This window comes from Rattus rattus, chromosome 3 (assembly GCF_011064425.1).
Source record: "Rattus rattus isolate New Zealand chromosome 3, Rrattus_CSIRO_v1, whole genome shotgun sequence".
Classification (NCBI taxonomy): domain Eukaryota; kingdom Metazoa; phylum Chordata; class Mammalia; order Rodentia; family Muridae; genus Rattus; species Rattus rattus.
In genome coordinates this window covers 62,270,182-62,294,637 of record NC_046156.1, presented here as the reverse complement: position 1 = coordinate 62,294,637, position 24,456 = coordinate 62,270,182, and the positions used below count along the sequence as shown (strand labels likewise).

At 46.9% G+C, this 24,456-nt stretch overlaps 2 protein-coding genes across 9 annotated transcripts in view; both read left to right on the top strand.

Annotated features, from left to right (window-relative positions):
- The first annotated feature begins 1,399 nt into the window (after window positions 1–1,399).
- On the top strand, window positions 1,400–9,144 carry Rfx5 (regulatory factor X5). Of its 3 annotated transcripts, none has more exons than XM_032897795.1 (10): window positions 1,401–1,534; window positions 2,288–2,419; window positions 2,627–2,660; window positions 3,003–3,085; window positions 3,812–3,931; window positions 4,026–4,145; window positions 4,257–4,338; window positions 4,635–4,836; window positions 5,419–5,522; window positions 5,881–9,144. In XM_032897795.1, exons 2-10 carry the CDS (start codon window positions 2,307–2,309, stop codon window positions 7,120–7,122), a joined length of 2,100 nt encoding a protein of 699 aa, XP_032753686.1. In that variant the 5' UTR covers window positions 1,401–1,534; window positions 2,288–2,306; the 3' UTR covers window positions 7,123–9,144. The 3 variants fall into 3 exon arrangements, with proteins under 3 accessions (XP_032753688.1, XP_032753686.1, XP_032753687.1); XM_032897796.1 differs by having other exon boundaries at window positions 1,459–1,475; XM_032897797.1 differs by lacking the exon at window positions 5,881–9,144 and having other exon boundaries at window positions 1,400–1,534; window positions 5,419–5,619.
- Window positions 9,145–20,867: 11,723 nt separating this feature from the next.
- The window catches only part of Pi4kb (phosphatidylinositol 4-kinase beta), a 32,593-nt gene continuing 29,004 nt past the window's right edge, over window positions 20,868–24,456 (top strand). For 5 of the 6 annotated variants that reach the window (XM_032897794.1, XM_032897790.1, XM_032897791.1 and 2 more), the window contains exon 1: window positions 20,955–21,205. The gene's annotated coding sequence lies outside the window, so the exon portion shown is untranslated. Of the gene's footprint in view, window positions 21,206–24,456 lie in introns of all 6 variants that reach the window. The other variant, XM_032897793.1, reaches the window with a different exon arrangement.

Here is a 24,456-nt window from a genome sequence, read left to right as displayed (position 1 = left end):
ACAGTACTAAATTTTGAGTTAACCAAAATTCCAATGTTCACCAAGCACGGAACTCCAGGAGTATGCCCCCTAGGAAGGAGATGAAGTACACACAGGAAACGGAAACGCGAACAAGCACAGGCAAAGGTGGGCAAGCAGAAAATACAGAGAGGAAGGCTACTGGCTCAACAGACAGGCTTTCTTCTGGAACAATACCTTCAGTGGGGGTGGGACCAATTGTCTTAAGTGGAAGGACCGTACAATTTCCTTTTGTGGCCAATGGTCAGCAGTTGCTATGGGTAGCTAGGGAGATAGGGCATGTAGTGGGTGGACCAGGCAACCAATAAATATCTCTTGTGGGTTACTGGGGTAGGTGGGGTGAAGAGGCAAGAATCTAGAAAATGAGTTGGCATTAACTTTGGTTCTGGGGGAGTTGTCATGGCTTAACTAAAATGGAGGCACTTTATAAAATGGTGACACAATGGCTAACAACAGACAACCATTTTCTCGTAATGTGGTACAGCTGCTAAGGATTTAAAGATTCTTTGTGGAATGAAGGGAATCCTGCAATTCTGGAGGTTGCTGGCCACAGGGGATGGGTAAGCAAAGAGGCAAGGATGGAACGGTTCAACCTGTCTTATTAAAAAAAAAAAAGTCACAGGACTTTATAAGGAGTTGTCATCACTAGACATCATTTTCTTGCAAAAATTTAAAAATATCACCCACTGATTCTTTCGGACAGCTCTGATAATCAAAGGCAACAATAAAACATGGTAGCTATGGCCATTCCATTTTGTAAAGCATTTTGGTTGAACAACAAGAGTTCCTGAAACCTAAAAAATGTGGTTCTCACAACCAAAGTAACTTGTTTTTATAGATTCTTGCTCTCCACGTCCTTATCGATCCCCCCAATAATGGTGATTTTTATCAACCTTCTGACATTTTAAACTCACCTTATTCCCCAGCTACAACTAGCCAACCACTTTCCTACCCTGCAACTCCTGCTGTGGTTCTTGGACCCCAGAAGGCATCTACGGAGGTCTTTTCCCCGAGTAAAGCCAGTGGTCGGTCTCTTATCCGTCTTCTCACTGATCTTACAACGCCCAGGATCAGAGGGCAAAAGACCAGATGCTCCAGAGGCAGCCGAGCGCTTGGGCTTTCATCCTGCGGTCCCTTTAAGAACAGAACCCTCTCCGGACCCGCAGACCTAACCGACCCCAGTTTTAACCGAAACCTAACCTGGACTTCCCCCTCTTGACTCAAATAAGACTAACTTTGGATTTTCCCTCCCCTCTCGACCAATCAGATCCTGTTACCAGGCAGACTTTCACTGCCTTCGTCTTGGAGGCAGCAACGGCCAATCACAGAGCAGGCCGTGCGTGTATCCAGGCAGATCGCGGCTGGCACAACCATTCAGAAAAAGGAAAAATAAAAGCAACGCACGAGCCCGCCGGCCCGGCACCGTGGGGCTGGGCTGGAGCTGAGGTAGCCACGGGGTAGTTTCTCTTTCTCTCTTACCTATCTAATGTCCGTGCTGGAAGGCGACGGTTCCGAGGTAGGAGGGGCAACAGGACTCCGGAGCCAGCAGGACCAACTCCATGCCCCTGCGCACGTGCCCGAATCTGGGACCCTGTTCCCCGCAGGGTTTCCTGCGCCCAGTCCCCGGAGTTCGGAGACCGAGCCCCCGCGGGCCAGCACCTGGGGATGGGGTGGAGGGGCCCGAGGGGAGTGGGGACGCCTCGGGGTGGGATGTCGTGGGATGACGTAGGGTCCGCGCCACGGCGAGGGGGGCAGCGGGGGAAGCCGTGGCGAGACTCAGTAATGAGAACTTGGGCCCAGTTTTTTTTCAAACCTGGAAAGGCCGAGTATGTTTGTATCCCTTCCGACCTTCCAGGCAAAATCAATGACGAGGAGTCTCTTAGAGGATCAGAGAACTTTGGCTTGTCGTTATAGGTGTTTTTTTGGGGGGGTGGGGGGCGGTGTTGCAGCACTGGGAGAAATTGTAAGATTTCTTTTAACATGGATTTCTCCACCCCATCCTTTCCCATAACAGTTTTCTAGATTTGGGAGACTTCAAAAGGTGGGACATACAGAATGGAGATGTCAGAGGTCTCTTTGGGTATACAAGGACCTGATAAAGTAACGGAATAATTCTAATTTTAGAGAAGGCAAGTGGTGAGGAAAACCACTGGGGGAAGCTTTGCTTCTGTTTGTATTTCTGGGTAGAGACAGGACGACTGCCTTGAGGTCTCTAGGAGAAAGGAAGCTTGGTGGGAGTTAAACCCTCATATCTATCCTTCTCTCTCAGCGGTAGTCCTCATGCTGGGATGGCAGAAGATAAACCTGATGCTAAGAGCCCCAAGACTGGGGCAAGGCCCCAAGGTGGTGCTGAGGCTGGGGAACCTACCACCCTTCTCCAGAGGCTCCGAGGTACCATTTCGTAAGTAATTGTCTGTCTCCAAACCCTGTTCTGACCCAGCTGTAGATCCTGTTACCCTTCACTCCTCCCTCACTCCTCCCTCAGGCAAGTGTTCCAGAGCAGGCTGAGCTCTGTGGTGGTAGCTGTTTGGTCCTTTTTCTGACTCTAGCAGTCAGACAAAGGGATGGGAAAACCTTGTGACCTCCAGCTTTCTCTTCTTCTCCACAGCAAGGCCGTGCAGAACAAAGTAGAGGGGATTCTGGTAAGCATGTTGGGGAGGGATACGGGTGGTGTTATGGGAGAGAATAAAGGTTCATGGGGGAGAGGCGGTACTGTCCACGTGTGTGCATCATGCTTTCTCCATCTGTGACCTATGTGGAAGGCGATGAAATCAGACCCAGTCCCCTCCCCTCTCTCCCTTTCTCTCTGTGGCAAGCCCCTAAGGTTGCCAGCACAGTGAGCACCCAACCTCAGGTCATTTCTTAGGTCCCTTTTCATTCTGACGAGCTGACATAGAGTCAGCTGGTATGGGCAAGATCGGAAGAGCATTCACTGGGCCCACGCGTGGCTTCATTTCTCCTACCTCTGTTCCCCTGTGCCTCAGCAAGAAGTACAGAAGTTCTCAGACAACGACAAGCTGTACCTCTACCTGCAGCTCCCTTCAGGGCCCAGCACTGGAGATAAGAGGTACTTTGGTGGTGGTGTTTTACCGCTCACAAGCTCTGATTTTGAGTCTCACTGTAATGAGTCAAAAAGTAGGAGGTGGGGAGTCTGGAGGGATGGCTCGGGGTAAGCACGCTAATACCCACATGGTGGGGTTGGGGATTTAGCTCAGTGGTAGAGCGCTTGCCTAGGAAGCACAAGGCCCTGGGTTGGTCCCCAGCTCCTAAAAAAAGAACCAAAAAAAAAAAAAAAAAATACCCACATGGTGGCTTAAAACCATCCGTAAGTCCAGGTTTCGGAAATCAGATTTCACTCTCTGATCTCGATGGACTCCGAGTGCACATGTCAGGCACATGCACATATGCAGGCATAACACTCATACATAAATAGTTATCTTATTTTTAAATATTTATTATGTATGCTACATACAGCTTTCTGCCTGCATGTATGCCTGCAGGCCAGAAGAGGGCATCAGATCTCAATACAGATGGTTGTGAGCCACCATGTGGTTGCTGGGAATTGAACTCAGGACCTCTGGAAGAGCAGACAGTGCTCTTAACCTCTGAGCCATCTCTCCAGCCCGTTACCTTATTTTTAAAAGTTAAAAAAGAAGTAGGAGTTACATAGCTCATGTCCTTTATCAAGAAGTGAGGCCCTTGGCTTGACTTAGCAGAGAAAGGTGGATCTGGGACAAACTGATTTGGTCTGGCATCATGGACATAACGCTTGTCCCCTTTGCTTGTCTGACAGCTCGGAGCCGAGTATACTGAGCAATGAGGAGTACATGTACGCCTACAGGTGGATCCGCAACCACCTGGAAGAGCACATGGACACCTGTCTGCCAAAGCAGAGCGTCTATGATGCCTATCGGTGTGTGAAGAAGGCGGTGCCTTGCTACAGTGACCCTTGAATCCACCAGTAGCCTTCTCTGAATGTCTTGTCACTCTCCCTTCTGCCCACTCAGAAAGTACTGCGAGAGCCTTGCCTGTTGCCGCCCACTCAGCACAGCGAACTTTGGTAAAATCATCAGAGAGATCTTCCCTGACATCAAGGCCCGGAGACTTGGTGGTCGGGGCCAGTCCAAGTATCCTTGACCGAGAGATTAGGAATGGACCTGGGGAGGAAAGGTACCATAGAGAAACAGCCTGACTTGCCTTTGAGGCTTAAATTTTGGCTGCTCCTTAACTTGGATCAGATATTGCTACAGTGGCATACGAAGGAAGACCTTGGTATCTATGCCGCCATTGCCTGGGCTTGACTTGAAGGGATCTGAGAGTGTAAGTAATGACCTTGCAATGATACTTCTCTATCCCAGGTAACAGACAGAGCCTTTAGGACTTGCTTTAATGGTTGAGAAATATCAGTCATTCATACATTGCATCTGAGGGACTTTCTGCCTCCCCTGTGGGGAGAACATGGGAGGAAGAGAATTTGAGTTTCTGAGTCCACTCAGAATTTGAGTTGCTACAGACTACTTCTGTCGTTGGTTTGGTCTCTGCTATAGTCAGCAGTGAAGTCCAGAGGTAAGTTCCTTAGTTCATAATCTGACTGAGCATGTCTCTCCCCACTCCAGCCAGAAATGGGCCCAGAGGTGAGCCCAGCGCCGCGGGATGAGCTGGTGGAAGCGGCCTGCGCCCTGACTTGTGACTGGGCGGAGCGGATCTTGAAGCGGTCCTTCAGTTCCATCGTTCAGGTGGCCCGGTACCTCCTGCAGCAGCACCTCATCTCAGCCCGGTCGGCACATGCTCACGTTCTCAAGGCAGGGGGGCTTGCCGGTGCGTGCTCCCGCTCTCGTCACACCTGCAGCCACCTTTGCTTTTATGTTTTACTTTTGGAGGGGTGCACAGGGTTTCCCTGTGTTGCTCAAGATGGACTCCAACTCCTGGGTTCAAGCAGTTCTTCCACTTGAGCCTCCCAACACCGAACGCTGGTTCCAGCTCCACTCTCCAGGCCTTGTAGAATACATGGGCAGACACACCTTGGATGCCCTTTCTCCCTGGTGATCCTTTATGTGCAGGTGGGCCATCCACTCCTGTTACTCCTCAGGGTCCTCTCTGGGACCCAAGACTAGGATGGCAGGCCAATTCACCAGGGATCACCCTGTTGTCCCCTCCCTCCCCAGTACTGGGACTGGTTATAGGGGAGCACACCACCACACCTGTTTCTTATGTCGGTACTGGACATAGAACTCAAGTCACGCTTACGTCGCAAGCACGTGACCAACTGAACTCAGCCCATCCATCCCCTGGTGCAGCAGTCCCCGCTGGTCTAACTGGCAGTTAGGCAGTCAGAGTCACTCTCCATTCCCTGGTTCCCTCCTCACCCTTAGTTTCTTATCATTTCTGGTCCCTCTGCAGAAGAGGAAGAAAGAGGCCCTCGAGAACGGTCATCATGTAAGTCCAAGAATGGTGTAGAGAACCTGGAAGGTGGAGTCCCTAAGAAACCAGAGAGACCAGCGCAGGTAAGGCAGCTGATGCCGCTGGCTTTGTGCTGAGGGCTTCAGGTCTTAGTGGACCCTTCTACATCTTCACTTCTCCTTTTCTTCCGGTGCTCAGTCTTTTATTTTATTAGTTATTTTTAGATTTATTTTGTGTGGATGAATGTTTTGCCTGTATGCATGTACCTGTACCATGTATACCTGGTGTCCAAGGGGAGAAGAGGACTTTAGATCCCCTGGTACTAGAGTTACTATTGTGAGCCGACCTCCATGTGGGTGCTGGATCTTCTGCAGGAACAATAAATTCTCCTAACCCAAGCCATCTCTCCAGCCTCTGAACTTACAGTCTTTATAACTTACTATAGCTCTGTTTGCATTTTAGCCTCCTAAAGAGCTAGAAGCCCGAGCTGGGACTGACTCTCCAGGGCGCGCAGAACGGAAGAAGAGTGTAATTGACAGCTCAGTTCCAGCAGCCAGTAAGCCACAAGTTAATGCCCTTGTGGCTCGACTGCCTGTGCTCCTTCCAAGAGCACCACGATCACTTATCACACCCATTTCAGGCACTCTGAAAGTAGCCACGCTGCCTCTGCCGACCAGGGTTGGAGGACCCCAGGCTGCTGTACCCATCATTAACATGATCTTACCACCTGTTCCTACTCTGTCAGGGCCTGGGCCTGGGCCTGGCCTTGGGCCTAGGTTTGGGCCAGGGCCAGGGCCTGGGTCAGGGCCTGGGCTTGGGGCTGGGCCTGGGGCTGGGCCAGGACCTGGGCTTGGACCTGGGCTTGGGGCTGGGGTCGGGCCAGGGCCTGGGCTTGGAGCTGGGCCTGGGCCAGGGCCTGGGCTTGGGCCTGGGCTTGGGGCTGGGGTCGGGCCAGGGCCTGGGCTTGGAGCTGGGCCGGGGCCAAGGCCTGGGCTTGGGGCTGTGGTAGGGCCTGGGCCTGGGCTTGGGGCTGGGCTAGGGCTTGGGCCTGGGCGAGTTCCACCTAGAGCACCCATTCTGCCTCGAGGTACAGAGAACAGGGAGGTAGGCATAAGTGGTGACCCAAGACCCCATGACAAGGGTGTTAAAAGGACAGCTGAAGTGCCTCTGAGTGAAGCCAGTGGGCAGGACCCACCAGTTAAAGAAATGAAGCACGAAACAGAGGATACAGTAAGTGAAGCGAAAAGGAAGCGGGGACGCCCTCGAAAAAAAACAGGGGGGAGTGGGGAGAGAAACGCTACTCCTGAGAAGTCTGCGGCTGCTATGAACTCCCCCCGATCCCCAAGGTTACTCTGGGAAACATGGGGCTCAAAACGAGAAAACAACTTAGTTGGGAGACCAGAAAGACCAGGGCCAGTGGGTGAAGCTCAGCGGGAGACAGTGCTTGCTCAAGGTCAGGAAGATGGCGCTGTTTCCAAAGGAGAAAAGAGCTTGAGTTCCCAGGAAGCCAAAGAAGCAGAAGATAAAATTCCTCCTGTCACCTCAAAAGTGAGTGTTATCAAGGGCAGAATTCAAAAGGAGGCTCTTCAGTTGATAAAGGGAGAGGCTGATGCTGCAACACAGGGCAACAAAGGGTTAAAGGGCCGTGTACTTCAAAGTTCCCTAACCCATGAGCATAAAGACCCCAAAGCAACACCCCCATGATAGACAGGTCTGTCAGGGAAGCGTGGCCATGTTCATGTGAGCTCTGCCTGCCTGCCTGGTAGAGGCCCTTCACTGCGCCCGCCTCTCACCCAGCTAGTCTTTCCCCAGGGAGCCCACTGGCCTGGCTTGCATCGTGCCTCGTGGCTGCTTCAGGCCTTTCTAGCTCTGTACTGTGGCTTTAATACAAACAGTAAATCTGTAATGACTTCCCACCTATATCCCTATGCTCTCCTGGGGGGATGGGGTAAGTATGAATGTAGCTTAGGGATATTCTGGCTTCTAATCATAGGGAACTTAAAACTCACTAAGGATAAAAGCAGTTTATCAGCTGATGACGTTGCAGAGTCAAGAGGCAGTCCTGGCTCCAGGTGAGGCCTGATCTGATTGCACACTCTGTTCTTCTGCTTCACATAATGTAAAATCACCCATAGTTTGGACCACTTCACAGCTGCCAACACTCCTAGGCTTCCGTTTGACCATTGTATCTAAGCAGAGAGAAAGGGTATCATCGTGCCAGAAATCCTAGCAAAAGCCCAAAGATTTACCATGTTTAACCAGCCTAGGTCAGGTCCACTCTTGACCGACTAGTGTGGCCAGGACATGGACACTAGTGTGTCTCTAGACATGGACCACCTTTGGGAAAAGGGTGCAGTCAGCCTTCTCACAATCCCAGGTTCCCCAGGTGGAGACTTGGGTGGAGGACGGAGGAGGTGCTGGGGAGCAGCGACCAACTACTCACTCGGTGTGCGTTAGCTTGCTGAGCTGGGGTGAGCTGGACTTCCGCCTTTCCCCTGAACCTTGCCTCTCCCTCAGCACAGCTGTAACTTCTTATCTCACTGTGGTCTGGGAAGGACAGAGAAGGAAGCCATTCTCTTTAGTCTCTTAATTCTTACAGGACAGCTTTCTCACCTCTGTCTCCTAGAACAAGCTCCTTTTAGGGTCTGAATCTTATTTTCTCTGAAGCCCTGTTTCCTACCTCCCAATCTAGTGCCACCTTCTCAGAGGACATGATCACCCAACCCTACCCCAAGTCATTTCCTTACATTCATTCTACATCCACCAGATGTCATGCTCTTGTCATACGTGTGTCAGGACCTAGCCAGGACTGTGGGTTAGGCTGGACTAGCAGAGGAGGTGGCGCTGATGCTGCAAGTCAGGGAGCACCAACAGGAAGGATGCAGATGCCCCAGACGTATCCTTGGGAACAGCAGAAACCAGCCTATGTCATTCGAGGACCTACCCTGTCCTCCCCACAGGATGGATAGCTTCGTGTCAGGGAGTCTTGGTTTTAGTCCCAAGAAATAGATTTTCTTTCAGGGAGATATCACCCATTTGTCCATTTATTTCCATGAGAGCAGATTTTTTAAAAAATATTTGATATCTATAAAGAAATATGTACTATAAATTATGAAATGCAATGCGTACCTATGACCCATCATCCAATTTATACATTAAAAATACTATTAGATTTTTGTCCCCTTGCCCAGCCTCTTCCTAGAGGTAGCCACTGTCTTTAATTTTATGCTCATTAATCACTTGTTTATATATATTGGCCATGTGTGTATATATATTCTTTAAGAATGTATTATTTTGTATTGCTTGTACTTTTAGCTTTACAAAAATGTTGTACTCTGTTCCTTGAGGTTTGCTTTTTTGCACTTAACCATTGTTTGTAAGACTCCTCTACGTTGTGATTGCTATAACTTGTTCATTTCCATCTGTATAATACTCCACCAAGCAGACAAAACAACTTAGGTAGCCACTCACCTGCTGAATAACATTTGGGCTGTTTGCAGGTTTCTGTTCTTATACACAATGCTGCTATGAACATTCTTGTATATGAGTGCCTTTGTTTTTAGTAAGATTTCTAAAGAGGTTTCTAAGATGGTCCTGAATGGTCCTTTTGGTCTGCGTACCTCTGAGCGGGGGACTGTTGCCTCTTGTCTTACTTTATGGAAGAGTTTACATCACATAGAAATGAACTGTTCTTGAATGTTTGATAAAAACTCACCTATAAAGCCATCCGAGCCTTATGTTTCTTTGTGGACATAATGTTTAATTTTGTTTTGTTTTGTTTTGAAGCTAGGGTCTACCAGGCTCTACTGTCCTGGAACTCGCTATGTAGACCAGGCTGCCTCTGCCTCCCAAGTGCTGGGATTAAAGGTGTGCACCACTGTGTTCTTTGTAGGCATAGTTTTAACTACTGGTTCAAGTTATTTAATAACTGTATATACTATTTGGGCCCCTGAGTCGTTTTCCCAGTTGAGTGTGCATTCATGTCTTTTTTCTTTCCTTTTTTTAAAGATGGAATCTCACTGAATATCCCTGGTTGGTCTGAATCTCACTGTGTAGACCAGGCTGGCCTCTCTGCCTCCAGAGCACTGAGATTGCAGGCGTGTGCCATCCCCGCTCGGCTCCTCATTCTTCCAAACACAAAGTTCACGTGTTCTCTTTATTTTTTCATTGCTGCTGCTTCCTGTGCCATCCTTTCCCCCGTGAGTCAACCCTACAGAAAGTTCAGTTATAAACCTGCTGTGCAACTCCTGTGGGCTTTGCTGAGCCTCGTTTATTTCCATATCATGAAGTATCCACTTTGTTCCCTACTTTCGTAAGGCTTGATCTTATGTTCCACAGAGTTAGTATCTTCTTTTTTTTAAAGACAAGTTTGGTTTTTGTATCCCAGGCTCAACATCACTGGGTAGCTGAAGATCTCTCTGAACTTTCGGTCGCCTGCCTCTACCTTCCAGGTGCCAGGATGACATGCCCACCCTGCCCCACTTGTGCAGTCCTGGGGCTGCATCCCCAGGATTCTGCATGCTGGGTGGGCAAACCCCCAGTCAGCTGCACACTCTGTCCCTTTGTGTGCTTACCTTATCTAATGTGCATTGGTGTGAGGGTGTCAGATGCCCTGAACTGGAGTTACAGTTGTGAACTGCCACGTTGGTGCTGGGAATTGAACACCTGAGTCCTCTGGGAGGGCAGCCAGTTGTCTCAACCACTGAGCCATCTCTTCAGCCCACCCTGTCCCTTTTATAACTTAGACAGCTGGCTACATCTTCAGGATGTCGTTTTGCTTGGATTTGACTTGGTTTCTGTGTTGGTTAGGTGCCACTAACCAGCCACTAACTTGTGATCCTCCTGCCTCAGCTTTAGAAGTGCTGGGACTGTAGGTATATGTCACATACCAACTATTTTAAAACTCCACTTTTCCACAACCCATGAGGTTTTCTATGCCATATAATACTTTCATTATTTAATTTTTAAAACATTCAAATTACTCATGAATTTGTAAATATACATGTGTGCACATACATGTAGAGAGCTGAGCTTGATATTAGACCTCTTCCTCAATGGCTCTCACCCTACATATCAAGAGTCTCTGGTTGAATGCAGAGTCCCATGTTTTGAGCTAGTCTGGGCATCCCTGGTCCTGCCTCATACGCTGGGATTATAGGTTGGCCTTCATGCCCACTGAGCTTTGGAAACTCCAGTCCTCACACACAAGCACTTTTTGCCATCTCCAAAGCTCCCTTTATAACTTGTTTGCTTGTGTATGTGGTAGGGGCAATCAAACCTAGAACTTTATGAAAGCTCTACCACTAGCTATAACCCTAGGACTTTGAATGAAAGCTCTACCACTAGCTATAACCCTAGGACTTTATGAGTTATTTAAAAAGTTTTATAAATTAACAAGTGCCCAGAAATTTACATTTATCCTTTTTGAAGCAGATTTTTAACTATCGTTAATGTTCAAATATGTCTCTGAAGCAGGATACGGTCCTTCATGTCTGTAATTCCAGCACTTGGGAGACTGAAGCAGGAGATTACAAAGTTGAGGACAGCCTGGGCTATATATAGTAAGTCCAGGCTAGCCTGGGCTGCAAGTGTGAGACCATTTCAGAAAATAACCAAACATAGCCAGGTATGGGTACAGGCCTACATTGCCACCCTTGGGAAGTAAGGCAGGAAGATCAGAAGGGCCAGCTTCAGCTGCATAGTGAATTTTAGGCCAGCCAGAGTTATGTGAGACCCTGTCACAATAACACACAAAGCAAGGGGTGGAGGTGGGGTAGGGGGAGGGCACAGGGGACAGAGATCCTTCAGCAGTAAGTTCAGTTCCCAGCACCCACGTCACTAGCTCACAACTACCTAAATTCCAGCTCCAGGGGATCCAATGCCTATTTATGTATTTGTGCACGCCTGTGTGTGTGCACAGACACACAAAATTTAAAACAAGTTTTAAGAGATGGAATAATCTGAAATATAATTTTTTAAAACACAACCTTTTCTTCATTCAAAAACCTATAAATGCACAAAGTGTCTTTGGTATAAATTCTTTGACTTTTTTTTTGGAATTTTAATGTTTTCCGAATTAACTTTAGTATCTAATCTGTCATGGTCTATGATACCTCTTGTCTGTGGTAGCTCATCTGCTCTGATATTTTGTACTTTTTAAGAATTTTGAATGCATATCTTGTCAATCTACAAAAATCCTTAGGGCTTAAATTTGAGATATTTCCCTATTGGCTTCTGCCAGGAGCCAGCACATACGTCCAGCCTAGAGACAAGCTGGCCCTTCGGAGAGCCCAGAGTTAGTGGGTGGTGACTTGGTTGTACAGAGTGCCCACCACATGGGAGGCCCAGGTTCAAGCAAGGGGAAGTCTATAACCAGGCATCCCAGTCTTCAGGGAGGCCTACGGTTCTCACTGTTCCGCACACTGATTTGGATGTCGTCCCCAGGGAACCTAGCTCGCCTACATGTTGCTCACCTTTTATGTGGCTTTCAGCATACTGTCATCTATTTTCTCCTTGAATGATCCTCCTTCCTTTTTTATTTTTTAAGATTTATTTATTTTATTTATTATATTATTATATAGAAGTACACTGTAGCTGTCTTCAGACACCAGAAGAGGGCATCAGATCTCTTTACAGATGGTTGTGAGCCACCATGTGGTTTCTGGGATTTGAACTCAGGACCTCTGGAAGAGCAGTCAGTGCTCTTAACCTCTGAGCCATCTCTTCAGCCCCCCCCCTCCTTCCTTTCTAATGAACTCAGCAACATGCTAACAATTATATGATAGCTGTCACTGATCCAGAATCTAGCTGTCTTTTGGTGAGAAAACTCTTGGTCTTAGCTACTCTGTCAGACGTTATGTCCATGAATATGATTCTGGTGTTTCCCTTTGTTTCTTGAAGTGCGAGGCACTTACAAAGCTGCTTCACTTAGGCTCTGTCTTCAGACATTCTAATCGGGAAGACCAACAGGTAAATCAATATGTTGGCAGCAGGGTATCAGTTTTCTGTGTACTAAACCCAGAGCCACAGAAGTCCTAGGAACAGCATGCAGACCAGACAGGGATCAGAGATGACTTCCTAGAAGAGGTAAGCAGGAGGCAGTAGGATGATTCTAACTCACAAAGCAAGGACAGAGTGAGGCTTATGGGAACCAGAAACCAAGCTCCTAACTGTAGACATAGGGACATCAGTACTCTGGGAAGACAGCATGGAAGCACGAGCTAATGAAGCCTTTAAGGTGCAAGCAAGGACTGCGTTCCAGGAGAAGCAAGCTGTGGGTTGGTGGCATGGAAGTACAGCGTGGTGAGACCATAAGAGGAACAAACTAAAGTCGTCAGAGTTAGTGGCAAGTGCCTTTGCCTACTGAACCATCTTACTAGCCTGATTTGCATGCGTTTAAAATAGCTTTGTCTATCCTATTTTCAAATGTATCTTGGGGCTGGAGAGTGGCTGTCAATAAAGTGTCCACTGCACAATCATGAAAGCCTGCGTTTAGATCCCCAGCATCTACTTAAAAGCCAGGCAGTGTAGCATACCTCCAGTCTCACTGCTGGGGGAGTAGGGCAGAGGCAGGAGGACCCCTCACTGGCTAGTCAGCCTAACTAACGATGAGCGCCCAGTTCAATTAGACTACCATCGCAAGAAATAAGATGGGAAGCAATCACGGAAGACACCCAAAGCGTGCTTCTGACCTTCCTTCATGTGCACACCCCTGTACAAACACCTACGTGTGAACAAGAATATACCATGCACAAAAACACGTGACATAAAACAAGCAGTCCTTCAATGTTTGAGCAATCTTCAGTTTATTACAGAAAAGACTACACTAGCCCCTCTGTTAGCTCAACTTCTCCTTTACAACTGCAGACTTCCAGTTCCCACTCCAGTACTTCCTTTAGGGGCTTTTCTCACTTTAACCTTCTTTCTGTGAAACCAAGACCAAGCCGGCGTGTCTAGTCCATGGTTTCAAATGGTTCTACTATTTTTGTGGCTAATTATACAGAAATTAAGGCAAATTCATACTAAACTATATTAGGATGTTTGTAATGTATTAATTGCATTGATTCCATGTATGTGTCTTTAGTGGCCTTTGTGTATGTGTGATGAGGGTAGAACCCAGGGTGTGTGCAGGCTAGACACATACTCTACCACTCAGCCTCAGCCTCAGCCCTTGTCTCAGTACTTGGTTTCTGACTGTGTGTGTGTGTGTGTGTGTGTGTGTGTGTGTGTGCGCGCGCGCGCGCGCGCACGCACGCACAAGTCATGCTCAGTGTGTTCCTAATTTCCTCTGCATCTTATGTTTTTATTTGTTGGTAGTTCCGTACATTGATGTAATTAATTTTAGTCATGTCGCACACTCATTTCTGCCTCTTCCTCCTCACTCTCTGTGGGGCCTTTCTCAGTAAATCTCCTCCTGCTCCGTGTCGTCGGTCCCTGTGGCCACTGAGTCTAACTAGGGTGTCTGAGCAGGTGGGAAATCATTTACTGGCTCTGAGACGAGGTCTTTCTGTGACCCCGTTGGATGGGCTGGAGAGCAGGCCTCGGCATCCACCTGCCCAGCACTGGGGTTCCAGGTGTGTGCCATCCCGACATCCTGGGGAGTGAAGCAGGTGCTTTGCTTGTGAGCATCTGACTGAGCTCAGGTGTTTCTCATACAGTTCCTCTGCAGCCTACTTCACCTGGAACATACTGATTCCCCTGTGAGGTAAAGCTAAGCATTTTAAATAAACAAATGAGTAAACAAGTTTCCCTTTTTCCTTTTCTTTTTTTAAGATCTCACTGTGTAGCTCTAACATGGAGCTCCTTATGTAGACCAGGCTAGCCTCAAATTCACAGAGATCTGCCTGCCTCTGCCTCCAGAGTGTCAAGACTAAAGGTATGCACCACTACACTCAACCACAGTGTTTTTTTAATTGTATTTTACTTGTGTGTTTGTACCTGCAAACCATAGTGCTTGAGAACAGGTCAGAGGACAACCTGGGGACATCAGTTCTCTCCTTTCACAGTATGGGTCCCAAGAATCAAACTCCCATCATCAAGCTCGGTGTCCGAGTGCTTCTGCCCACTGGACCATCTTACTGACTATATGGCATCTCTTACCGTTTTTTAAAACAATGTTTTTATTATCCTTTGAACTTCATACAATATATTATCATATTGTTTGCCCTCCCCAACTCCTCTCACATCCTCCCTCACCTCGCTCCCCATGCAACTTCATGTTCCTTCTCTCTTAAATAAAAAAACACATGGAGTCCAATTTGTTTTGGCTGACTACTCCTAAGAATGGGGTCTGCTCAGGAGTGAAGTTGGATAAACGTCACTTCCTTGAAAAAACTGATTCTTCCTCTCCCAGCGACTGTCATTTGGGAAGAGCTTCTTGGTTAAGAGTGAGTGAGCCTTTGGGCCCACCTCCCACCTCCACCCTGGGATTGCCTCTGGCTTTAGCAGGTCTCATGCATGCTGTTGCTATCTCTCTTGAGTTTATTTGTGCATCTGCTCTAGAAAACACTGGTCCCTAAAAGTCATTTACTACTCTGGCTCCTAAAAATCTTTCTGCCCTGTCTTCTGCAGAGCCCTGAGCCCTGAGGGAAGAGATCCAATAGAAACATTCCATTTAGGGCTGAGCATCAGCATCTCTTTTTTTTTTTTTTTTTTTTTTTTTGGTTCTTTTTTTTTTTTTTTCGGAGCTGGGGACCAACCCAGGGCCTTGCGCTTCCTAGGCAAGCGCTCTACCACTGAGCTAAATCCCCAACCCCTAGCAGCAGCATCTCTTAAAGAGTGGAGGACAGGGCTGGAGTACAGCTTATGGTGGAGCATCTGTGTGGCATGCATAAGCCTTAGGTTTCCGCCCCAATACCACAAAAAAGGTAAAGCGAAAGCTGTCTACCATGTAAATCAGTATAGAAGTTCCTCAGAAAATACTAATACTACCAAGTGAGTCTCAAAATGACTGACTGATCGATAGACAAAGTACCACATATGGCAGTTCAGTCTTCGATTCTAGCTCTTGGGAGGGAGTGGCAGGCAGGTTTCTACGGTTTGAGGCCAGCCTGGTCTGTATAGTCAGTGTGGCCAGACTGGCAGACCCGGTCTCAAACACATGCACACAGTGCTCACTGAGTAAAGGCGAGAGACTTGTTTACTGGAAGGAGGATGAATGTCAGTCTGTTTTATCACTTGCCAAGTGTGTGTGTGTGTGTGTGTGTGTGTGTGTGTGTGTGTGTGTGTGTCCACAAATCCATGGATGCAAGAAAAGGGTGTCAGATTTTCCTTGGAGCTCAAGTTACAGGTGGCCACCTGACGTCAGTGCTAGGAATCAAATGCTTGTGCTCTATAAAGACAGCAAACATTTTGCCAATGAGCTGTCTCTCCTTACCATGATTATTTATGATTATTTTTTTATACACATAGATGTTGTGCCTATCTGTATGGCTGTGCACAGTGTGCATGCCTGTTGCCTGCAGGGACCAGAAGGCATTGAATTGCCTGGAACTAGAGTTCTAATGACTTGTGAACTGCAATGTGGGTGCTGGGAATTGCACCCAGGTCCTTTGAAGAGTAGCCTGCACTCTTAACTGCTGAACCATCTCTCTGGGTCCACCATATGATTTTGAACATTTATTCAGTCTAGGATTTTCAAAGCTTTATATTGCAACCCATTACTGCATTGTGAAATCAGTTTAGTAAAACATTGTTTCTAAAAGGGAAATAAAATAAGCCCAAAACTATGAGAGTGTTGCACACAGAGTTAGGTATTAGTTCATGAAACTTTTATTTCAGATTAGATGTGCTCATATGTTTTCATGGTATAAAGTGTATTGGCTGTTATGAAGATATTTTAAATGCCTGAATGTTTTGCCTGCATGAATTTATGTACACCATGTGTACACACTGCCTGAAGAGGCCAGAAGAGGGCATCAGATCCCCTGCCCTAGAGTCATAGGTGCTACTGTGTGGATATTGGAATTGAACCTGTGTCCTTCACAAGAGCATTGAGTGCTCTTAACCACTGAACCATCTCTCCAGTTCCAAAATCCGCAGTTAAAAAGCCAGATGTGGTGGTATTGCTTACAACCTGGACACTGAGGAAGCAAAGACAGGAGGATCCCTGGGGCGTGCCGGCAGCCAGCACAGCCTATTTAGTGAGTGCCAGGCCAGTGAGAGATGCTGTCTCAAAACAAACAAAACAAAACAAAACACACACACACACACACACACACACACACACACACACACACCACCACCACCACCACCACCAACAACAACAACAACAACAACAAAAACCAAAAAAAAAAAAACCAAAAAAACAAAACAACAATAGCAAAACCCAGAGAGGATGGCACCTGAGGGAACAACACCAAAGCTTGTCCTCTGGTCCCCACAAGCACATGTGTGCACACACCAGCAAACACATGCGCTGGTGCACACACAATAAGAGGTTTAGTAGTGAGGAGCTAGAGAATAGTACAAATATTATGCTTCAGTGCTGGATATACTTGTCATGGTTGAGTTATTTGGAAATTAGATTGGAATATAATTGCCTATGCTTTTAATGGTTTTATGATCTGACCCTTAGGGGCACCAAGGAGAAGCCAAACAGGTCTCTCTCTAACTCCAGCCCTCAGGAGGCGGAGGTAGGAAGAGCTCAGATTTGAGGCCAGGCTAGGCTACAGAGTGATGAGATCCTGTTTGGTTTTGTTTGTCTCTTATGTAACTGCCTATCCTAGAACTACCTATGTAGACCAGGCTGGTCTTAAACTCACAAAGATCTCCCTACTGGAAGGCGGCCATGCCCAGCCAAAATTCTGGGTTGGTTGTTTTGTTTTCTTTTGTTTTTTTGTTTTGTTTTTTCCAACCCCCCCCCAATGGGACAAAGGCTTTTAAAAAAAGGCAAATAAGAATGTAGAAAGATTAGTCAAACCTATGGATTTAAAATATTTTAAGTTTATTCACTTTTGAAAAATATACCTTCCCAAATAAAACATCAGTGAAATAATTGTTTTACAGTTTCTTTAAAGATTTTTTTTTCCGAGCTGAGGACCGAATCCAGGGCCTTGCACTTGCTAGACAAGCGCTCTACCACTGAGCTAAATCCCCAACCCTGTTTTACAATTTCTTTTTTTTTTTTTAAAGATTCATTTATTATATATAAGTACACTGTAGTTGTATTCAGGCACACCAGAAGAGGGCATCAGATCCCATTACAGATGGTTGTGAGCTACCATGTGGTTGCTGGGAATTGAACTCAGGACCTCTGGAAGAGCAGTCGGGGCTCTTAACCACTGAGCCATCTCTCCAGCCCAAATAAATGTGTCTGTGACCCAGTTCTTTTTTTTTTCTTTTCTTTTCTTCGGAGCTGGGGACCGAACCCAGGGCCTTGCGCTCACTAGGCAAGCGCTCTACCGCTGAGCTAAATCCCCAACCCTTACAATTTCTTAAATCTCCCTTATACCCTACTAAATTCTCATATCTGCTCTGAACTCAATCTGATTGCTGTATCAACATTTGCGTTTTCCTGTGGTAGAAACTTTGGATATCTAGAATGCAAAGGTAAATCCTTTCCCTTCCTATAGGACAGCAGTTCTCAGCATGGGGCTCTCGACCCCTTTGGCAAACCTCTGTCTCCAGAAATACTTAAATTATGATTCATTACAGTAGCAAAATTAGTTATGAAGTAACAATGAAATAATTTTACGGTTGGAGTCACCACAACATGAGGAACTGTATATCAAAGGGAGGTTGAGAACTTCTTCCTTAGGAGCTCAGTCTAGATAAAATTAGACCGCTAATCCTAGCTACCTGGGAGTCTCAGACAGCGTTGCAGTTTGAGTACCTAGATCAAAAAAGGGAGCAGGGTCTGGATAGGGCCCAGTGGTATAGCACTTGCTTAGCACGCATAAGGCACACATGCCCAGCACTGCAGAAACAAATGACACTGTCAGAATGCAAGTAGAAACAAAGCTGCAACATATGTGCTGGTAAGTAAACAAAACACCCAACCTCTCCGGATAAGAACAGGAAGACAAAACCGTAAATGCAAAGACGTTTTCACCTGTACGTGTAGGGCTAAACAGAAATCTTGAAGTAGACTTTCTACTTACTCATGACTTAATTCTATGTAGGTATATAAATGAGAGAAATGGCCTCATTTGGTTAAGAATTACCATTGGCTGGGCTATGGTGGTGGCCTCCTTTAATCCCAGTACTTGGGAGGCAGAGGCAGGGAGATCTCTGAGTTTGAAGCCAGCCTGGTCTACATAGTTCCAGGACAGCCAGGGCAAATGTAGAGACTTTATCTCCAAAAAGCAAACAAACAAACAAAAAAAAAAAACCCACAAAAAACAAATAAAGCCTACTTGTGCGGCCCCAGGGAATCGTTGGTTGGAGGAATATGTAACATTTTAAACTCTAGGCTACCACAAGGTCACCACCTCTTGATACAGCTGGTTGGAAGCTAACCCGGAACTGTGGTCCTGTCAGGTGGACTGGTGATCACCAGCCCAGACACACAGTGACAGAGTAAGCTCTTCCTTGCTTACCTTCCGCTGCTGTGGCCACCCCACCCCCTGCCTTAGCCTGGTCTGTCAGTCTGTCCTGTCCTCGGGCTCTGATCTGTATTATTCAGCAAACATTGTTTTTTTCACCTCTTAGAATGCCCTTTCTTTTTTATCCTACTGGATACTGAGTTCTGCCTTGCAGGGTTCACAGAAGCCGTCCATCCTTCCACCGTATACTCTGCAGCCAGGCCTTCTGTGTTGATTTAACAAGGTTTTGCCCAGTGTCTCCAGTAAATAAGAACTCCATTTGTTCTACTTTTGTGCCTGCTGCAGGTTTTATGCAGGCATTTCAAGCTATAGCTTCAAATAAATAAATAAATAAATAAATAAATAAATAAATAAATAAATAAATAAATAAGATAATCTTACCTGTATGAATGTTTTGCCTCCATCTATGTATGTATCTGGTACCCACAGAGGTCAGAAGATAGAATTGGAACTCCCTGGAAGTGGAGTTGTGGATATCGAGCAACCATGTGGGTGCTGAGAATTGAACTGTGGTCCTCTGCAAAGAGCAACAGCACTAAACCACTGAGCCGTCTTTCCAGTCCTTCATCTTCAGCTCTTTTTTTTTTTTTTTTTTTTTTTTTTTTTTTTTCGGAGCTGGGGACCCCGAATCCAGGGCCTTGCGTTTGCTAGGCAAGCGCTCTACCACTGAGCTAAATCCCAAACCCCTCATCTTCAGCTCTTTATCTGCCTCCCTCCCAGTTAAATACGGAAGCAGGGACATCCTTCACTCCTCACCTGCATGTTTCCATAACAGACATGTAGTACTATAACCAAATATTATATCACATATTATTGTTAATGTAGTGTTATAGTAATATTGTCATATTATTATACAGAAGCTGAGGTTTAGTCCAGCTTGGGGGCATGTGAATGTATTCCCATAGGCCAGTGACTTGAGCCAAGGAATAGCACAAGCAGCCTTGGAAAAATAGACTGTCTCTAAAAAGGGGAAAGGGGCATGGGAAGGAAGCTAGAGAAGAAAGGGAAAGAAAAACAAAAGGAAACAAAGATCTCAAATCAGCCTATAAGCACAACGAAGATGGCAGCCAAGAGCTAGGCTCAACCAGCATCCAGTAGAATATTAATTATCTACCTTACCAGGGGCCTAAGATATTAAAAAAAAAAAAAAAGCCTCAGGAAAAGTGTTGGGACAGTAATTGTGGGACTTTACGAGGCCTGCTTATGTTTAGTTTCACGCGATTTTGTTTCGTTTGTAAAAGGAATAGGTCCTCCAAGCTTTTGTATTTCACTCACCTTTCCTAACCTGTCTTGAACAGCCTCTGTTATAGTCTTGGCGACAAGCTGAGGTGACCTCGGAAGCAGAACCTTGTCCCAGAGTGCTGCGAAACAGTGAAAAGATTGAGGCGGTTGGACTGGGCCATTCCTGAAGCTACAGGGGCATACTCATGGCATCGTCCTTAAAGATGAGTAGGAAAAGGAAAATGAAGGTGATTGTCCTCCTTTCTTCCTCCCTTCTCTTTCTCGTCTGTTTTCTGGCCCTCCCACATGAGTCCCACCGGCTGATTTACGAAGGGAATCCTGTAGGATAGGAAAAGAAGAAAAGCCACTGGTGGCAATTACGGTAACTCGGTGGCTTATGCAAATGAATAGTTTACGTACAATTTGCGTGTTGGTATACTTTTGGAAGTACATAAAATATCAGTACCTCCGCATCCCTCCACTGATCCTGCCCACGCTACTTCCCTCTCGGCTTCCTTAGTAAAGCCTGCCTCTTAGGTCCGCCCTCAAACACTGGGCCCTCCTTCCCCCATAGGCTCCTCCTCCCTGTCCCCACCCCCGCTCCTTCCCTAGCTTCCAAAAGCTCTTCCCCGCCCCCTTTTCCTTTCTGAACAGGCATGACTCGGGCAGCTCACCCGACTCAGATTACTATGGCATCGGTAGTGTCCTGACAGTTCGGGAAGCAGGAAAGCAAGCTCCGGGAAGAAAGGCTCGGGCCCAGCGGACTCTTACATCGCAACCCATCAAGGAATTGTTATTTTGGGTCCTGCAAGTGGGGTCCGGTCCAACTTGAGGTAGCGTGAAGGCCCCTTCAGGCGGCGCCGCGGGCAGCCCCGCAGCCGGGGCCTGGTGCAGCCGCCGCGGCCGCTGTCAGGGAAGCGCAGGCGGCCAATGGAACCCGGGAGCGGCCGCTGCTGCTGAGGCGGCGGTGTCGGCAGTCCGACCCCGACCGCCTGCACCCCCTCCGCGAGGGTCCCCCGGAGGTAAGCGGCTCCTCCCCCATGAGTCGCCTTTGCCTGTGGGGGGTCCTTCTGCCACCCTGTCCCGCCCAGCCTTCCGCGACCTGGGATCGACTACAAAACTGCCCCCCTGGTGGCAGCTGCACCCTGAGGTCCTTCACCCTTTCCTCTCGGGCGCGGGGTCGTCTCCTCTGCTTTCTGGCTTCCTCTTCAGTTTAGCCCCTCCCTCTGCCCCGTGGATTCCACCTCCCACCCAGCACCACACACACTTCTTACCTCTGTTGCCTCTGTTCCTTAACTATTTTTCCAAGTCGTGAACCTTTCCCACATTAGACCCCTTCTACAATATCCATCCATGTTTGCCCTTCCTCGTCGTTTGTTTCTGCTCACAAGACTTTTCCATGGACTCCGCCTTTATCCCTTTTCCTTTTTTGCCCCACTCTTCCGAGTCAGTGCAATCTCAGCACAGAGTTCTCATTTCCCTTAGCTAAAGATTGTATCCCTCTCTTCTGCTTCCGATTCCATTACCTCACCATAACCCACTCCCTCAGCTCCTGGCTTCCAAGAACTGTCTATTCCCTTCTCCTTAAAGGATCTCAGACTACTGTCATGGTACTCCGATACCATTTACTTTAACCTTAGTCCTCAACCCTCTCCAGGGTGCCTGGTGTTCTCTGAAGCTGTCTTTGGCTTCCCTTACCCTTTCTCAATCTCCAGTCCTCTGGAGGGCTTCCTGTAGGAGAAAGATCTGACGAAAACACCCCTACAGATAGTGATTTCCAACTTTTGACACCTCTCTCCAGAATTTTGCTGATGTTCGTCTCCCTCAGCTCTGTTTTCCTCGTGTTTTAAGTGTTCTCTATCACGCCCTCTATCTCTGCACATGATTTCAGATCAGCTAAACCTTGAACTAAGAAAATCTGAGAGGAGGGGGAGCCTCAGCTGTCTCGGGCTTTTCTGGACAGATGTGTGTTTCTGAAGGGTGAAACAACTTTTAAAGAAGTCTCTATCAAGCAGATTACATTTTGTTGAGTGTTTAAGAGCAATCACTGAGAGAGATGCTCAGGCCTGCATGGAAACTGAATGAAGTTATAAGAAATTTTGCTTTAGATTATTTATTTTGGGGTTTTGTTAGGTCACAGAATAGTATCTCCTACTCCTGTCTAGACCTAAAGGGAACCATTACTTTCCTGACTGAAGCGTAGTGGACTAGTGTTGGTTAGTTTCATAAGCATTTGGACCTAAGGTGAGGGTGTGTGTCTGTGTGTGTCTGTGTGTGTGTGTGTCTGTGTGTGTGTCTGTGTCTGTGTCTGTGTCTGTTGGGGGCTGGGGGTATTTGGGAAAAGGAACCATAAGACAGTGTAAAGAGCTGTATATTCAGAGTCAAGGCCCCTTGGTTCGGCTTGTTACTTCCTCCCTTGAACTCTGGAATGGTCTTTTGAGAAAATGGTCCATTCCGCAAGCACCAGTGCTGTAATGGGCTAATTGGATGTCTGTTGGGGGAAGAACTGCAGTTTTGTAATTGATAAAAACTGCAGGCTCTCAGAGGAGAGGTATTTGTTGCTAGTGGTTTTGCCATGTTGAGAATCCCTTTACTTTGATATTTTGATCCCTCTGGTCTCTGACCATGAGTATAAAGTCAGTTTGAAGCACACGCTCTTGCTTGGCTGGCTACTTCTCAACCCTGTTTTCTTTCTTCCACCACATTAAGTTGTTGACCATTTGCACCTTTTTTTTTCTGTACCTGATCCATAACTCCAGATTCTATGGTCAGAAAATGTGTTTGTAGAAGACCCCTTTGAATAGAACCTTGGACCATGCTGGAACGTAGCAGCGATGTACGTGCTACGTTGTCTCCCACATCTGTCTTGGCCTGAGCTAGTGAAGAAGGCACAGGCACTTCATCCATCTCCAACTCTAGAAAATAGTAACGCCATCGTGGCCCACCTCTCTTTACCCTGAACTTACTTGAAATGCAGTCTCCTAATGATCCCCACCTATGGGAGAAGCCCCCTGGTTTTCCTTGCTTCTCATCTGGGGCCACACTGTGTGAGAAGATGTTTGCTGAACACTAATACAGCAAACTGAGCTGCTTTGGTTTGAATAAGAGGTTTGGAAGGATCCTTTCAATAATTGGCACGGGACAAGAGAAGGCCTAATCTAAGCACATTTGGGACTCAAATAAGGACTAGTTCAGAGAACGGTGAGCAATGCAGGCTGCTGTCTTTACCACCTGTCAGCCTTATTGTGGGCTCCTGGAGCAGGCTTGGGCTGTCTGGTTGGAATCCGCTTATACCTGCTGCATGCCTTTGCACAGAGTTCTAAGCTTGATCAATATTGACCTAACTGCCATGAGACCACTGTCCTTCCCCCAGTGCTGTAGTGGAGAATGCCCTCTTCCCTGATGCCACCATCGTTTGAGACCTTGAACAAGCATACTTGGTTCTTGGTGGGGCTTGAGCTTGCTAAACTGCTCAGTCCAGAGTTTCTACAGGGAAAAATGAAGAAGTCATTCTTCTTTACTATTAAGGTGGAAGGGAGCGATACGTCCTTGAAGCTTTGTGCTATACCTTAAGACACAGAAAGGAACTTGTTTTTTAAGAACGATACTTATTTCGTGTGCATGACTGTTTTGCCTGCTGTACATCACATATGTGCCTGTTGCTTACAGAGGCCAGAAAAGGATGTCTGTTCCTCTGGAACTGGGGTTAAAGATGGTTGTGAGTACCATGTGGGTGCTGAGAATTGAACCCAAGTCCTCTGGAAGAGCAGGCAGTGGTCATAACCATTGAACTATCTCTCCAGCCCCAATAAGGAACTTCTTTTTTCTTTTTTTTTCTTTTTTCGGAGCTGGGGACTGAACCCAGGGCCTTGCGCTTCCTAGGTAAGCGCTCTACCACTGAGCTAAATCCCCAGCCCCCAATAAGGAACTTCTTAACAGCAGAACAAGAAGCCTGGGATAGTAAAGTCCCTTTTGAAGAATGGCCTATTTTCTTAAAACTACTGCTAAAGGACTGCATGCACTTGGTATAGGGATTTATGATCAAACTAATAGTCCCCTCCCCCTCATCTGTGCTCACACTCCTCATATTGGAGCTCACCTCTTTAATTATCTCACTTCTATCTAAAGCTTAATTATCATACCTTCACTTAAATGCTTGTGACGATTTCTTGACCCTTTATTGAAGAAGAGGGTTTGATTGTAGAGGATTCATACTTGTTTAGGTAATTATGACATTATTCTGTTTTTCAACCTAACACTTAATGAAGCTTTA